Consider the following 18,433-nt stretch of genomic DNA (forward strand, 5'->3'; position numbering starts at 1 on the left):
AATGTGTTTGCTGATGACACTAAACTGGGGAGAGATGTTGAAGGGCAGGGACACCCTGCAGAGAGACCTCGACAAATTAGAGAGATGAGGCAATCATCAACCATATGAAGTTCAAAAAGATCAAGTGCTGGATTCTGCATTTTAGATGGGGCAACCCTGGATGTGTGTATAGACTGGGGAATGGGATGCTGGAAAGCACAGTGCGGAAAGAGCCCTGGGGGTGCTGGTCCATGGCAAGTTGACCATGAGCCAGCAGTGCCCTGGCAGTCAGGAGGGTCAATCCTGTCCTAGGGGCATCAGGCACAGCATCACAGCCTTGCAAGGGAGGGGATTGTCCTGCTCTGCTCTGAGCTGGGGCAGCCTCACCTCCAGTGCTGGAGACAGGTTTGGGTGCTGCAATATAAGACATTATACTATTAAAGAACATCCAGAGGAGGCCCAGAGAAGGGCCACAGGGATGGTGAAGGGTCTGGAGGGCAAGCTGTATGAGGAGCAACTGGGCTTATTTGGTCTGTTCAGCCTGGAGAAGAGACTGAGGGGAAATGTTGTCTTCAACATCCTCATGAGGGGCAATGTGCTGGTTAAGGTGGTGGTTACTTCCATTGTATTGAATAGTGGGGCACCTGGCATGATGTAAATGCTATGGAGTAAGGGATGGAATGTGCTGGGTTTGGCTGGAGTAGATTTAAATGTCTTCAGAGTGACTGGTACAGACTGTGTTTTGGATTTGTGCAGAACACATGGTTGACAATAGATGTTGATAGAGATGTTTTTGTTATGGCGGAACAGGGTCCACAAAGAGCCAAGGCCTCTTCTGCTTTCCATACCGCCCTGCTGGTGAGGAAGGCAAGGGTTGTTGGGAGTTTGGGAGGAGACACAGCAGGACATGTGACCCAAACTGCCCAAAGAGATATTCCAGACCATGTGATATCATGTACAGTATATAAAGTGGGGGGAAGAAAGACGAAAGGGAGGGATGTTTGGAATGATGACTTTTGTATTTCAAATTAACCTCTAGGTATGATAAGGCCCAGCTCTCCTGGAGATAGCTGAACACCTGCCCACCCATGGGAAGTGGTGAATGAATTCCCTGTTTTAATTTGTGCTTGTGGCTTTTGCTTTCCCTTGTAAACTGTCTTTATTTCGACCCATGAGTTTTCTGGTTCTTCTGATTGTCTCCCATGTCCCACTGGGAGGGACATGGGTGGGGGACTGAGTGAGTCCTTGCAGTCTGGGGTGAAACCATGACACACAGGTACCAACCGCTTCACTCTCATGGCCAGTGACAGGATTTGAGGAAAAGGCCTGAAGCTGAGTCAGGAGACGTTTAGACTGAGTATTGGGAAAACATTTTTCACCAGAGGTGAACTGAGCACAGGCTCCCCAGGGAAGTGGTCACAGAACCAGCACGACAGAGCTCAAGAAGTGTGCAGTGTGACTCTCGGGGTGCCCTGTGTAGGGCCAGGACTTGGACTTGATGCTTCTGATGGGTCCCTTCCAACTCAGCATATTCTGTGATCCTACAAAACTGTTTTGAGTAAGCTAGTGCTCTCAGAGTAATTTCAGCCTTACTTTTCTATCTCAATCTTCAACAGGCCTATTATTAAGTTAAAAATTATTTCCATTACCATTTGATTAAATTCTATTAGATTTTTTGCCATGAAAGAGAAACAAGAGAAGCAAACATCACAGCACTGATCTATCATGATATTGGCTCATTTTTAATATAATGATTTGTTCCTGGCAAAATTAAGCTTCTGTACTATTTATACTTCAGTTTCTATCAGGATTTATTATTATTCCTGAAGTTGCAATGCACTTTTTTTTTCATTTTTTTTTGGAAAGGGATGCCAATGACCTATAATTAGAATGGCACTAAAAATTCACACGCTGCTAATTCCAGCAGCGCTGCTTAGAAGAGAATGTCACTTCTGTACACAGGCACAGCACCAGCACTCTGCAGATCTTAAGAGACTCGACAGGCAGTGCAAGACTCTTCCTCTGTCTGTGTCATACTTGTGTCTGATATCTTGCATGGACATCTGGGAGAGTTAAAGAAAAGACTTGCTATCTTCCTTTAGGTTTTGTATAACACCCACCTGGACTTCCCGCTTAAATGTAAAGGAAAATATATCCCTCATTTACTTTCATACACCTGAAGTGAACTACAGACAACAGCAAAATAAAGACAGAAAAGGAAGAATATTTGACTTGTGTCAACATTCTTATTCTTTTCGGAAGAATGTTGTCCAGTTTAATCCTCATGAAAGTGGAAAAAAATAACAGTAGTGGATTAAAGCCAGAGTTTAAGAAAATACATTTAAATTTATCTTTTTACTTAAAAATGAGTTTCCTCATAATTCAAAGACCTAAGAGTTAAGCTATGTTACATACACCTCAGGTACAAATTGAGAAAAGATTCAATAAATCAGACTATATAAAAAGCAAGAGACTTTTTCCTCCCAGAAAAATGTATTTGTGTTTTATCTGATCATATAAAAACGTTAAATTTAAAAAAAAGAAGTGTATATATTTTTTCAAGTGTTAATGGTTTCGCCATTCATCATAACTACATTCCAAAGTCCTGTAACACCAGGGCACATTATCCTTATCTGTGCAGCACAGTGAGCACAACCTTTACACTGAGGTCACTCTCATCACTACTTCCCCAGAGCAGTTATCCTCTGATGAATCCTCCTGAGGTCTCATGCGGTTGAACAGGTGCAACAACACATAGCCACACTGAAATCTCGGTGAGGTTAACTGTGTTGGATGAACTAAACTTCTGTTTCTAAATGCAGTCAGTGGCAGCCACAATGTCCTCCCTGCTGAGGATTCTCCTCGATTGCTCTCTTCTATGTCCGTGGCTTTATCATAATTTAACACATCCCAGTGTAGATTCACAGCCCTCCAGCGCTTAAACACTCGATAAACAGATGCACCTTCATGGACTATCAGTCCTGAAAGTAAAAGGGGAAAAAAAAGCATTTATACAAAGTGTGAATGGATACCATTTTGAGAGCAAATAGAGATTTAACACATTTTAATGACTCTGGCAATTTCCAGATTAAATTAATTACACATACCATTAATAATTCAAACAAACTATACATATGCAATTTAACTGGTTATTCATTTGTTTGGGAGGCAGGAACATGCAGAAGAAATAAAGTTGCTCTGAATGAAAGCTCAACATAACCAATACTGGAATAATCTGAGCATGCCTAACTAAATAAATTATTCAGATGTAAGTAAACTAATGCAAAGCTCGCAGATTTGGATGTTAACTGTTTATGCTAGTGCTGCCCTTGTTCATGGTAAGTACTATTTATTTACTGAGATCTGTACTTGTTTTTTTTGAGTTTAAGTCCTTTAAGTATGCTAGACCTTCTGCAGTAAACAGGATAGTCCTAAATTTGTTTAAGAGTGTTTTGTAGAATTCAGCACAGATACAGACAAATTTAACTGCTTTCATATTCCCTGTTCTAAAGAAGCAAGAAGAAATTAAATGTTATTATTAACTACAATGAGCATGGTAAGGATCATAGACTTTCTTCTTTCTCTTCAGTATTCAATAGGAAAAAGTTGCAAATTATCTTTTTCTTGAGACCCAGAAATCTTTTAAAAGGTCCTTCAAGGAAAATACAGAAGTTCTGGAGTACCCAAGAGACCAATCTGGTTATGAATTTCCATGTAGCTAATATTTATGCCTACTGTATGTGTTCAAGCAACTTATTTAAAGAAATGAAGCTTCTAACTTTTTGTATGTATTTATATGTTTGTAATCTCTCTCCTTATATGTGAGTATTTCAAATACAGATCTACTGGGGAGACACATGGGGCTTCTGCCTTCTTATTAGTTTTTTCCTCAGCCAGCCTGGTTGAGGACACTTACATTGTTCTGAGCAACACCACCTGCTTTCTCTGGCTCCCTGCTTTGGGGAGAGCAATCTGCTCGGCCAAAAACATTTATAAATCTTTTGTCCAGTGTGCTCCTTGCCTAAAATTTTCCTATACATGGCCACACCGTAATATGATCTATGGTGTCCTTTAGCCCAAGAGATTGTATATCACCTGTTTCTACACAAGAAAATTGTGATTCAAGTGTCTGAGGTCCTTTAGCATGATTCACTGATACCAGAAAGGAGATGCTCACAGAAAGATGACACGAGCAGAAAGGGTGGTAAAAATATTTACGTGAACAGCAAACCTCACATTCAAGTGCAATGACTTGCAGATAACAATGCCTACTCTAACAAATTTTTAAAGATCATTACACTGAAAGATGGAGAAACACAAATATTTCTTTCAGAAGGACATGATAGTGAATGCAGCATCTCTGTAAGGCTTTCAAGTAGTCTAGAATTCATTGATGCATCCAATACAGCAAAAGTAGCACAAAACAAACAATGAAATCATAAACATTTTGTAACAGAAAGCATTTTAATAGAATTTTTTCTTGATTGCAAGAATTCTGTCTTTGTCTTTTCAGGTATCAATAAAGTAACCAGTCTTTAAAATTTAGCATAATAATAATTATTTATTCAATACATAAATGTACCTTCAAGACTGGCTTGATTGTATAAAAAAGAATAAATGTATTTGATCCCATACAGAATCTACAAACCGAATTAGCCATGGTTTCACTACCATGACAAAGATTCACCCTTTCATGTTCTTTTGGATTTCCTATAAAGTTGATAAAGGAGATGAGAATAATCTTCCTCAACCTGTTCCTGGAACACAGCATTATTTGGTCCAACTTCTCTCAAGTCTGTGATGAAGCAAAGTTAAATGAACTTATTTACTCCAAAGTAAAGATAGATGTCTGCACTCCACTAGAACCTGAACAACATATTTCTCAATAGAGAAGGAAGTATGTGAGAAAGGATCACTGAGGTACATGAAGTACATTCAAACAGTCAAAATATTTTTCCAAAATTACAACAGAAAAAGTTGCAGGATTACTTCTTTCAGGGAGCTCTTTTTTACTGTCTTGGGGCTTTCAGGATTAATTGAAACTATATTTTCAAAGTTTGTCAAGGATGAGAAATTTTCTTTATAGTGAAAGCTGTCAGTCACATATACTTTAAAAGAGCTACAAAACAAAGGATGAAATATTTTAAGCCTTGGCATAAAGTTGTCAGATTTGGCAGTGCTGCAAGAGAAAAGGAGCACTTTCATAATTCCTCTCATAAAAAGTGTTAGCTCCCTTCTTGATAGAACTATAGATTGAAAAATACCTACTTAGAAGAGGCAAAAGAGGAAAGGGAGGAGGAAAGTTCCTGGCACCAACAGTTCCAAGACCACAAACAAGAGGAACTCTAGGTAAGTTTTAAATGCTAGAGATTTTCCAGGTCCAGAGGAGTTCTGAGGCTCAAAAATGTAAGCAGTTAGTCGCTGAAGAGGAGTTGTAAAAAAATGGCAAATAATTGCCTTTCTCTTAGGGCTTCCATAGCAAGGAATATAGCTATGAGAGAGAAATCAAGAACAAATCCCTGAAGGATACTGATTTGTTCCAAACACCATGATTTCAACAGCACAGAGAACACTTTTGGGGAAAATTTTTTTTTTTTACTCAGATGATCCCAGTAAGTATCACAATTCACTACTGTTACCTGTTCAGATGTTCTGTCCAATTAATATCTACAAGGATCAGAATTTTTGGATGATGGACCCATCTAAATGTTGTATTGCCCTAAGAAGACTTTAGGTTATATCTCTAAGATGGAGGGATTGCAATGGGATCAGCCAATAGGATTATGAAGACTCTTAATTTTCTTTTCTTGTCTTTTTTTCAAGTACTATTCTATTCTTTCACTATATTCAATTACCCTGATTCACAAGATACTTGAAATTTTTTGCCACTGAAAATCTTTACAAGCATTCAACTTGTCAAATTCATATTTGATGGTATTAGGTTACAACTTTATCTTATTTATCACTAATCTTATATATAATCATTTAGGAATGGTCCCCCCAGAAACATCACAAGATTTCATCCAGGGATAAAAGATCATTTTCAGAAACTGACTTTACCTCTGGACAAAATGACGTCTTAAAACTATTCTAGGGCCCATGGATATAAAACAAAAAAAAAATGCTCACAGCATTAAAGTGAAACATATCCATGCTAGAAATAGTAATATAATTCTTTATAAACTATTTAGAATTGGATCTAGTGTGGGAGAAAAAAAGACTTTCTGAATAAAGACATATAAAGTGCAGCTAGATGTGTTCACTGTAAGTAACTTCAGCCTGTTCCTTTTTACAGCCACACAGTTACAGGACTGTTGCAAGGCCTCAGGTTCCTTAGCAGGGAAGAAAGAGGCTTTCAGAAGGCAATTCACACCTCGCACTGCCTCCCATCTCTTACTCCCTTGCCACAGTACTACTGGCACCAGTCATGTGTCTAGTGCAATGTAACAACTGCTTTTCACGGCTGGAAAAGGAGCAGTCCTATTGTTCTGGGATTGCAAGTCAGCTGTTATTATTTGTGAGAGGTTTTCTTCATGTTAGAACCATTTATGGCCAGTAGTTATAACTACTTTCCAGTGAAAAATACATAAAATTCTATGACTTTTCTGTTCTGCAAAATAATTGCTAGGTTTAGAAAGCAGAATGGCAAAGGCTTGATATACTGTCCTTCAGTGGGAGTAAGGGATTTATATTATTCATTCCTTTCATGAATTCCTGTTATTCATTCCCTTTGGTAATCCCTACGTGGATGGTCTGATCCTAGCACTATCAATGGAATACCTCTGGGTTTCACAGGCTGTAGCTCTGCTTGATCAGGATGTTTAAAGTTTGCTTTAGAAAGACTTCTGCCAATAGCAAATTTCAAAGAGAACAGCTTTACACTCAGCTTTGATGCAGGAAAAGTACAAGGTTATGACTTGTAGGGTTAAAACACACAACAATAACTAAACACAATCCTATTTGTCAGGAAGAATTCTGGTAAAATTCAGACTAGAAGAAAGAGCACAGTGGATACCAATAAAACATGTACACTAGAACGAACAGAACATATTTTTCTGGTGCTCTATAATCTTTGGGATTTTTCTTTTGTTGAAATGTTAAAAAAAAAATTAAGTTAGTTGTAATTTACTTAATAAGAAAGCGACTGGTGTGCTACATATGATATATAAGTCAATCATTGAGTAAATGAATTGATGTTCGCACATTTTCAAAGATATCATAAAAATATGTCAGTACCTTTAGGCAAACTGCTTTTAAAAATTATTGCAAAACATTTCAAAAAGAGCTTCACACTTTTTGTGTGAAGATATCTACACTTCACAACCAACCAAAAGAACCTGTATTGTTTCTGCAAAGATGTACAGAGGCGTATCTGAAGGCAGGTGGAATAAATCTTGGTCATACCACCAGTATCTCAAGCATTATCTTGAAATATGTGGTGCACAAGAAAACCTGGATGTCTGCATAAATTTTTCATTGAAAAAAAGAGAGATTACAGTGGGAGTAGAGGTATTCACTCACTGTAAATCTTGTTGGAAACTAAGAGAATGCCACAGATGACTAAACACAAATGAAAGGAGAGGAGATTCTAAGTAAGAGCTGTAGCTGGTTGTAAGCATAAGTTAATGGCTCAGGAAGTCCTTAGCATAACGGAAAGTGTTTGGGGTTTTAAAATAATTTTTAAGTAATAATTACATATATCTATTAGAGAATTTTATTGGAAAGTTTTAAATTAAAATTATCAATCTAAACCCTCACACTTTATTGTGAAAGAGAAAGATGAAATTGAATAAGGTTGACTATATTAACGAATACTTTTAAGAGCTACAAGAAGTCCTGATCTTACAAGCTGACAGAATGCAAATTACTTAAAATTATATGCAGAATAAGTGGGTCTGAATGAATCTGGATTATCAAAATTCCTCAATTTCTGAATTTCCAGATACAGTCTAGTAAACTCCTACCTGCAGTGAATTTTATAACTACAAAACAGTGTCTAAATATATTTAATTGTAGTCACTTTTACATTTGCATGTATTATTTATGATACTTCTATAAAATATGCATTTATTAAATGACAGGCAGGTCAGTTTATCTGTGTGTTTGCTTTGCTCCTGCAGGGTGTAGTTGAGCCAGAAGCTCCATGTGGGGTACATGTTTGTTCAGCAGCTTCCACTTCAGTGTGGCTTGAGCCCGGATGGCTTGAAAGGCAACTAAAGAGCTGCATGTACAACCTATGGAAGGTCACCTTCCAAATATTTCCTTCTATGGATAAATACAGCAATACTTCCGATCAACAACAGACATTCTTGGATCATTTTGAGTTTAATCTGGTTCAGGTGTTTTAACAGAAAAACAAATGGGAAAAATAAAAATAATTTGAAGTAATTGGTTATTTCCACTGATGCATACCAATATATATTTTTTTTTTTACTGGGAGAAAAACCCCAAACAAACCAGAGTTCCATGTAAATTAAATGCTTGGAATGCCTGAAGCACATTTTATCTTGCTTTAGTGTATTTTTAAATGAAAGCAAAGTCCTCAATATTGAGGGTTAAGCTGGAAGAAGTGATATTCAGAAATCAGCATCTAAGAGGACGTGTAGCTGAGTCCTTTTATTCATTTAAAAGATGAGCACTTCTGCAAAGTATGAGATTCTGCTCACTTTTTGGTCTGAGATTTGGGTTTACAGAGAAAAGCCTGTGTTACAAAATATTTCAGAGCAGGCTTCTCTAACAAAAATTGCAAAATGAACAGAACTGCTGATGTAGCTGAAATATAAATACTTTTACAGTAATGGGATGGTTTCAATAAAAGATGATGTGGTTTTACAGTTGAAGCAAAACCCTTGATATTAGGAATCACTCTGTTTCTTTGTTCCTCACAAAGCAGAATTCAGCACTGTCCTAATTCCCATATATAAGATTCAGATAACATTTATCTCTCAGAAATGTCAATGCAAACATCAGATGGCATTTGACTTCTGGATTTTCTTGCAATTAAAATTCTGTGAATGTGGTTTAATGTAAATCATTATTACTAATTGTGTAAATTTAATTCTCTAAATTATATAATTATGTAATATTTAATGTAAATTTTCTCTCCAAATTATCATAAATATTCAAACAATCTAATCAGGTTGTTTTACCAAACACTAAAGAGATTTCTATTTAAATATTCCCGAGTCCAGGGTATTTTCAGAAATTTCAAGAGTGGTCAATACAGTGTTGCAGTAAAATGAAATTTCTTTTACAAGATTTCAGCTAAATTACTTGGGACTTTTTAATAGTAAAGCAAGTTACTATAGTCAGTACTGTGTGAGTGTTCATAATTGCTTATGAAGAGCAAAGAACTCATGCCTGCCTTCTCTGTTCTCCTCCATTTCTAGCACAGTGACCTATATAAACCTGTGCAACCTAATTCTGGGTGTGCAGTTTGATGACATCTTAAAGGGCTTCTTCTGGTGATGCCTCACAGTGCTTCATGATGGTACCATCTAATTCAAACTGGCATCAGAAGACAACAGTGTGTAATTTTACTAATTATTTTAATAATGTCTTTTATAATTTCATCTGTTTAACTCTCTGAACTTTGCTAGTTATTTTATCAAGAAATTTAAACTGATCCTGTTCTCACCACTAAGATTTTTGGAATATACTGATGAACCTGAGAGTAAACCTTCTTTGATTATTTTCTCTCTGCAATATTTGCAACACTGTAAAAAGCAGCACTTGCCAAACGTATCAGCTGAGAATAAATCTGCAAAGAACTGGAGTGATCAATTAGAGTGACCAATTAGAAAAATAGAAATAGTCACAGTCTTAAACCACAGTCTGTGCTGTTTAAAGATTTTGAGCTTACCTATGCATACTAGATCCATAAAACCATACATTCCATAGCAGATTTGAAAAAGGATGTCCTTTCTTTGCCATACTGCATAAGGGCTGAAGGCTGACCATAGAAGCCAAGTCACACTTGCTACTAAGAACAGAGATCCTAGGATTACAGCAACCATCTGCACTTTCTCAACCAGTGTTATAGTAATGCTTTGCCACTAAAAGAGAAACAAAGTCGTATAAGATAAAAATGTTATTGTCCATGGTTGCACATTCAACTCCACCTTTTTTCCTGAAATCAGAAATTATTTTAATATTTACACATATCTTCATAGATATTTACTAATATCCTTAATACTGACATTTATATACTTTTTCCTGTTTCAGTTTTAAAGTGAAGCTAATATTTGCTTCCCCATTTCCTCCAGTGTCACTATCAATACGATCTAGTTGTGAACTTCTGAAGAGTTAATAGTTTTACTTCTGTTTTGAATATGTAGGCAAAAAAAAATATTAAGTCTTAGGAATGGAACTGAGTCTTTCATCTTTGGAGGACAATGAACAGAATAAAAAAGGTAGAAGACTTTTTCAAATAGTTGTTATGCTAGTGTGACAGCTTTCCTTTCCATCCCTCCCTCCTGAAGTGTGAAGCCATTTTCCACTTTCAAGCTTCTCATCACAGAAGTTCCAGACATAGGGAGTTGCCTTTCTCTACATAAACCAGTGCTAACAGCACAAAAAGACTCCTGAAACCTAGTGTGGAAGCAATAGAAAACTCAGGAGGAGCCCTGAATATAGATAGCACAAACATTTCTTTTCAGTGCACCCCAATTATATCCATCTTTCCAGGGAAGACTGTATCTTCCATATGTGAGGTGACTGGTTTATGATGTGACCAGAGTTAAATACAAGAGAGTGTGTACTGACTTCTGTCAAGATAAGATAAATACAATTCTGTTATGAGCCACAAAAACAAAACACAGCATAAGTAACTAATTGTTCTAGAATACCCTGAACATATATGGTTTTTCTTAGACATAATTATCTAAATTATTTTGGTAGACTCCCCACTCCAGCCCCATCACTCCTTCCAGGGCTGGTGTAGACAGACATCTTTCCTGTTACTAATTTTGGATGTACCTGACTTCTTCTAGAGTTGCAATAGGGAATAACTAGAGAAAGCTATTGAAATAAAGCTTGCTTCTTTTCCCATCTGGCAATAATTTTTCCTTTTTCCTATATACTTTACTAAAGCGTTCTGTTTTTTACAGGTGTTGGGCACCCAGTACCATTTAATCACAGGATAATATAATAATTCAGGTTGCAAAGGGCTTTGGGAGACCTCTAGTTCAACTTCCTGCTCAAAACACAATCAGGGATAAGATCAGACCAGGTTGCTCAGGGGTTTATACTGTAACACCTTGAAAACTTCCAAGTATGGAGGCTGTTCAGCCTCTCTGTGCAACCTGCTCCATTTCTTGACTGTACTTAGGTTAAAAAACATTTTTCTTCAAAAACACTTTTTCTTATATTTATTCTGATCCTCTTTTGTCCCACTTAAACTCTTCCTCCCATCAAGTACCACCATGAAGAGCTGGGGTGAGCAATAGGTCCTCTGTCCCTTTCTTTCAGCTTTTCCCATTAGCTTTTCTGCTGTAGCCTAATATGCACAATTGGTGCTGCTTTCCTTCTCTTTCTGCAACCTTCTGAATATAACAGTACAAAAAGATAGATGTATAACAATTTGTAAATTGTCTATCTTGAAATAGCCTTTTATAATGAACTCATTAGATCCATACTAGCTTTTTCATGGAACTTGAGGGTTTGAAATGGGGCTATTCTTACTAAATACTACCTTTTTACAGTGAAACCACTATGGATACTAATTTCCTTTGTTAAGTCTTTTTATAAAGATCAAAGAAAGTCATTAACAAGTGATGCATGACAGAATGGTGTGAGCTTTTCATGACTCAGTATACAGGATTGGAAGTTCTGGACTGGAATTCATTGAACACCCTTTAGACTCCACAGAGAAATGTTAAACAAAATTATTTTTCATTTCTCAGCTGAAGTTACATAGTGTGACTTGGCAGAAAACTGTCAAAAATGCTGTTGGTGTTGTATGTCTATCTTCTTTCTTTATCAGTGTAAGACAGATCTGTATTGAATTTCTTTGGAATGCCTGAAATTGAAGTCCATTTACATGAAGTAAAGCTTTAACTGTCACAAAATATTACACTGCCAAATTCACAGAAGCTGGCAATAAATTGAAAAGACTTACATAAATGAAATAAACAGCAGATCTGTCACAGTGCAATTTCAGCAATGCAGAAGTTCCTAAACTCAGTTCAGTTTATTTTGATTTTTTTTTTAACTTAGATTGCTCATAGTTAGTCTGCAATGAACAAAAGGAAAAGCAATCCAAACATTTGAGATAAATAATGTAGCATGCAGTCTAGATACAAAGCCTATCCCCTATTGTGGTGTTGCCTGAAAACCGGTGTCTCTTCCTCAGTGTCAACCACTCTCACCACTCATTTCATGAGGACTTTTTGTTGGATTTTCCCAATTCTTTATTTCTAGAAAAACTTGACCTAGAAAAGTTCTAAGAAATATATCCTCACCTCTTTCTAGCCTCTTCTAAAGAATATATTCTCATTATTTTGCTCTTCTCCTGATCTGTCACGAATGCAAGCAATTGAATCTCTCAACCTCAATAAAGTCATTAATTCCAAAGGTTAAGCACATTACCATGTTATCAAATTATTACAATTACTGAGAAAAAGCACAAGCATTCCACAGGTTGTTGCTCCTAACTCTTCCGCCTTTAAAAATCAAAGAACACTTCCAATAAAATCCCCCAAACCAACAAACCAAAAACCCCACCAAAATAATAAAAAGACAAGAATCCCAAATTAGAGATGGATATTTTCTTCCATTACCCAACTACTTTAACCTTTGTGATATTCACTATCTTTGTTCTGAGAAAGAAATTTTAGTCCTCCACCTCCTTCAGTATGAAGGTCAGCAATAATCAAGATACTCAAAAATTTTAGGAAATGTTCTTCTCTATTATTGTAATCTGTAAATTAAGATACCTGATGATATTCCATAGTATATCGGTGAGGAAGGACTGTGTATGTAAGACAGAAAACATTTTAGTGGCCTTGATAATTTATGTGAAACCGCTAACGTGCCTCATTGTGGTTGGCTGTCTGCCATAAGATTCCAGCACCCTAGGAGTGATGGGGTGGGATGGACTGGTGCTCAGCTCTAACATGTGATGAGCTTGGGGACCTCATCTTCTGCCTATGTTGGTCCTAAGTGCTAATGGCAAGAAGACTATGGATGTTCCAGATGGTTAACGCACCAAAAAAAGCAATTTCCTCCTCCTTGCCCCTCTCCAATAAGTTTTGATTTGTAACAGTTTGAGATTACCTCTTGGAAAATGAGTGTCTTGATTTTTTTTCCCCCATAAATTTGACTTAATTTGGGTAAAAATTATAAAAAAGTGAGCAGACATTACTTGGACAAGTATATTTTTCACTTAATGAAGATGGTATTCTGTAATTACGATGTTATTCATATGTGGATAGGCTTGGAATGTTCAGTCCTTTCTAAAAACATGGCTAGTATAAGTCATTAGACAATGAGATGAACCACACAGGAGTGTTGGCTGTTAGCATGGCTAATATGTGTGAGAAGACAACTAAAAGAAACCCAGGAAAAGAAAGCTCTTTCTAAGAGTAATATTTTTTAATAGCATCAAAAATCAGTTAAACTTTCCTTCATTTCTTACAGTCATTTTCCTTATTGTATTCACTGTTACATTATAATCACTTCACCTTTTAATGTCAAATTAATGGCTTACTTAATGTCTTATGAGGTCACAAAAATAATATAGTAAAAATAATTCAGCGATAGTTAACATTAAGAAATTGCATTCAGAGTGTAACGGAGTGAATAATTTAACACTGTAAATTGAATGATCACATTATTAGTGTGTCATGATTTAAATCCATTATTTTCACTAGTGTTTTTCTCATTTTCTTCATATAACTTGCTTCAAAAATTTTAATTGCTCGTGATTATAAATAATATTATGACATTCTAATTTGTTTTTGCTATTTGCTGGCTATAGATTTCACAATCAGTAACAGTTTAGTTAAGTATTTTGCCAAGTTAGAAAAGATCTAGACAGGATTTTAGCATCAGCTTCTGTAAAGTACATGACCCTAAAAAATAAATATTATGAGAAAGATTGTTATTTTTGCTCAATAACTAGAAATGGAAAGGAAATGTGAAATATTTTGTATCTAGATAACTATTATAATACTGTAGATTTCAGATATAATAATTTTTAAAACCTCATTTAAATTTCTGAGACAAAAAATTTCATTTCATATTACTTCCCACATATCTGTAGTGTTATGATGTACCATGCCATCTCAGTTGCCCATGAAAAAAATGAATTTTATTTTAATTTACAATGATGGTAAAAACTTCCTTTGAAAATGGTGTTTTAAACAAAATATAATTAATGTTTCTGATTTTCATGTAATACCGTCTGCCCTTGAAAACTTTCTAGACTTCTACTTCTACTGACACTTCATTATGGTTGGTTCTTTTAACCTTTTATTTACTACTAGTCTTCCCGTAATAAATCATTTGGGAGTATACTACGTTAATGGTACTCTAGAGTTCAAATTCTGACCCCAGAAACATTGCTCCTCTTTTCTTCTAAGGTTTCTGTCAAACAAAAATACAAATATAAGGAAATAATTCCTTATTTTTGAGGTTGAGACTTTCAGACGTTGAAGGAAACATATTTTTGCTTTGACAGACTAATTGTTCAAGAATAAAGTTAATACAGTTATGTGCATGTCCTTACTAACATAAAGATGGATAAAATATTCAAAGGTCTGTCATCTTTGAGATAAATCAATACTAACTTGGCTTTGTTTTAATAATGCCTTGTAAAAGCATTAATTATTGTATAATATATGGCAGAAAAGTGATCTGAAAAGTACTTAGACTGTGCTTGTAGTTAGAATATTGTGCATTAAAAACATTTGCAAAGAAACTATAGGTTTTTCTACATCCTTAATTAAAAAACATATGAAATTTCCTAATGGCCACCCAAATGTGCTTCAACTGTACCGATTTATAATCCAACAAAATTCCTTAAGCTAAAGAGCTGTTCCCCACTCTGTACTCTCAGAAACAGTTTATTATGGGCACTGCTCATAGAAACCTCTCAATCCCTTCATTCATTCTGGAATTAGTATTTTATATAACAGTAACAATAATGCCTGCCTGTGACTTATTGTAACATAACATGATTAATGTGAAGATATATAAAAAATACAACCTCATAAACCTTTTGTTAGATTGTGCTAATTGCTAGAACTCTCACAAGAAAACGTTTTTCCTACTGTCATTCATTATCCATTACAGGATTTGTAATCTGCATACATACATATAAAACTCATAGGGAAGCAAAAGAACACACTGATTTAAGTCCAACAAGTCACTTTTGAAACAGCTGTTCCTTGCTTTATCTTGTTGGTAGTCTACGTGATTAGATAATTAGGATTTCTAAAGTGTTTTGCAGTGAGCACACGCTGACTACATGATTCAGTATACAATGATAGTTAACTTATTGACCAGGCTGGGCAGAAAATTCTTAGTTTTTAGTACACACACACAACACACACACAAACAATAGAAATGTCATTTTTAGCTATAGGCTTCTATTTTTATGACTTTTTCTTAAAAGAATCAATGTCACAAAAATTGCAGCATACCATTAATGGCTGCCTATTTTGATACATTATTAACACACAGAGTGCCTGGAGTCATAATGCCCATTAGCTTTTCATCTGGCAGAGAGCTCATCAATACTGATAGTTTGGGCTGTACGTAATTTCCCTGTCAGCTTGGAAGTCTGCACCAGTATTTTACTTGGGACATTCTGAAAATATAACATTTACTGTGCAGATCCTGTCCATCTGTGCACCACCCAAGCAATTTAGTTGACAGTCCCTGGATGTATTGACTTACTGCATGTACACAACTGACTGAACATCTACATTACACTGGGTATATCATGGATTTCTGGCTGTCCAGAAGCCTGGACATCCTAGTCAATGTACAAAATCTTCACATTCTATTACACTCACCTTTCAAAATCTTACTACTTACTAAGCAAAACAGCTCAACCTTTTATCTTATGATGTTTAAATTATGTTAGAATCAGGATCTGAGACCACAAGCAGAGCTGTGATGTCAACTACATTAGTCTTACATTACTCTTTCTCTGAGAAATCATCAGTATCTTTCGCTGATGGCCAAAAAATGAAAGGATTTAGGCAAGACTGTGACCAGCTGAGGCAGCTGCCCAGGCAGAGCTCCAGTGGGAATACACTGACACCCTGGTGCCAGCCTGCAGTGTGCCCTGCTTTTGTGCCAGTAGGGGCCAGCAGCAGTGACTGTCCCTGTGGGAGGTGTGCCCGAGCACAAGAGCTTCTCCGCTTACTGACAGAGCTCCAGGAGCAAGCAGGCTGAGGAATATCAGAGTAAAGAAATAGTTCAACTGCCTTCCCTGGGACAGGCCCAAAAGGGCAGACAGAATGCATGTATGGAGGATTCCCTATCCTCTGTCCAACAGGATGCAGTGACCTAAATGACAGGGGACAATGGTGACAAATTCCTGTCAAGTACAGCAGGCAAGTGTCTGCAACTTCCTCCCTGCAGAATTTTGGGTTTTTTAATCATGGGTCAATTTACATGATGTTGAGTCTGCTGGTGACAGACAGGCTGCACCTGTCACAAAGTAGGAAAGGGACCTTCGCACAGGAGTTGTCAGGGCTCACTGAAAGGGCTTTAAACTAAGCTTGAAGGGAAAAGGAATAAAGCCGTGCTCGCTAGAGATCAGCCTGGGGACAGCATACCAGTTGGAGGGGCAGAGTGCTATGAAGGTCTGCCATCTCAGTAGAGGCGGGAATGAAGATCTATGTGTCAACAACGACACAAGTTATTGATACTGTAGCACAGAAACACCTGAGAATGGTCATGTAAGAATTAGTGCTTCTCTCCCCAAAAAAGTATTGGGATCAACAGCCCAGCTGAAGTGCCTCCACACCAACGCATGTGGCGTGGGCAGCAAACCGGAGGAGCTGGAAGCCACTGGGCATCAGGAAAACTGTGGCATGATGGAAACATGGTGGGATGATTTGCACAACTGGGCTGCTGCAATGGATGGCTGCAAAATCTTCAGAAGGGATAGGTAAGGAAGGAGAGTTGGCAAGGTAGCCCTGAACGTTAGGAGTGTTACGATTGTCTAGAGCTTAGTGACAGGGCCAATAGAGTTGAGTGTTTATGGGTAAAGATTCAGGGGAAAGGGTGACAAGGCAGATATCCTGGTGGGTGTTTGTTACAGGCCATCCAAGGAGGATGAAGATACAGATAAAGTATTCCGTAGGAAGCTGGGAGAAGTCTCTTGCTTGCTAGCCCTAGTTCTCATGGGGGACTTCAACAAACAAGAACACATATCTGGTGATATATAACACAGCAAAGAGGAGACAGTCCAGGAGGGTTCCTGGAGGAAATGAGAAACATGTATGGTTAAGTAAATTATTCTCAAGCTAACTTTTAACTCCTGTGGTACCCCAACTCAGCTTAGCTTATTGGCTTAGCTCATCAGCATTTTGCACATTCCATGGATGTGTATATTTGGTGAAAACAAAATTACCATTCTATGTGAATAAATAGTATTTCTCCTGTAAAGTCGGAACTGTTCAATTTTTGTTCCATCTGTATTGGAAATATTGAATTTCATTCCAACCTGCTGTACTTTTGATAGCATTATCTGAAAATTAAATATTAATAACTGGAGGAAATTAAAGCCTGCCATGGTCTCTGCGACGTAATCATGATCTGCAATCTGCAAAATTAAGCTGAAAGCTTAACTCAAACATAGACTGTCCTGTTACGGTCAGGTCCACATTCCTGGAAAAACATTGAGAGAAAAAAACATTCATTATAATTGCACTGAGGAAGTAAACCTCAGCCAGATCATAAATGAGTGATATGAAGGAGGTATTAATTTTCATGCCATGTAGTCACTTAGAAGAGTTAACCATGTTTTGCCTTTACAGTTCTGTATTTTGCTTGTTGAACATGAATAGACACTATCGGAAACGGCTCTGGAGTTGCTTTTTCCTTCTCTCCTGGGAAAAGAACTCTCTGTAAATTCTAGCTAAAACTGTTGACAACTTTAAAAAAAAATGCTGAGCATGAGGCTAAGATTTTGCACTTCATGATGATATTGATGCACTCACCAAATGTATGTAAAAAATTGCTCAGCATGGAGGGCCACAGCAAGCCTCTTCCACAAAAACACCCGGGACACTAGTCACTATAGAGAGGGCTCATCTGTTCTTGATCATTTCTGTTGATGCCTTCGTGTCTATCATGTTGAAAGTATTCAAGTATTAATTCTGGTTCCTTTACTGAAACTCACATTTCATTTGCTGGCTCGACTTTCCAAAAGTGCTACTCTGTCTCTTTGACTCTGTGAATAATTAAATAATTTTTACAACCTGTGCAAAAGGAA

General features: G+C 36.9%; 1 protein-coding gene across 1 annotated transcript in view; it reads right to left on the reverse strand.

Moving 5' to 3' along the window:
- Positions 1 to 2,315: 2,315 nt before the first annotated feature.
- MARCHF11 (membrane associated ring-CH-type finger 11) overlaps positions 2,316 to 18,433 on the reverse strand; it is a 31,384-nt gene continuing 15,266 nt past the window's right edge. Inside the window, exons 3-4 of the mRNA XM_056484487.1 lie at positions 9,842 to 10,034; positions 2,316 to 2,960 (exon numbers count right to left, since the gene is read on the reverse strand). Coding sequence (XP_056340462.1) covers positions 2,638 to 2,960; positions 9,842 to 10,034 — 516 coding nt within the window. The 3' untranslated portion in view covers positions 2,316 to 2,637. The remainder of the gene's footprint in view (positions 2,961 to 9,841; positions 10,035 to 18,433) is intronic.

The sequence above is a fragment of the Oenanthe melanoleuca genome, chromosome 2 (genome assembly GCF_029582105.1).
Source record: "Oenanthe melanoleuca isolate GR-GAL-2019-014 chromosome 2, OMel1.0, whole genome shotgun sequence".
NCBI lineage: Eukaryota > Metazoa > Chordata > Aves > Passeriformes > Muscicapidae > Oenanthe > Oenanthe melanoleuca.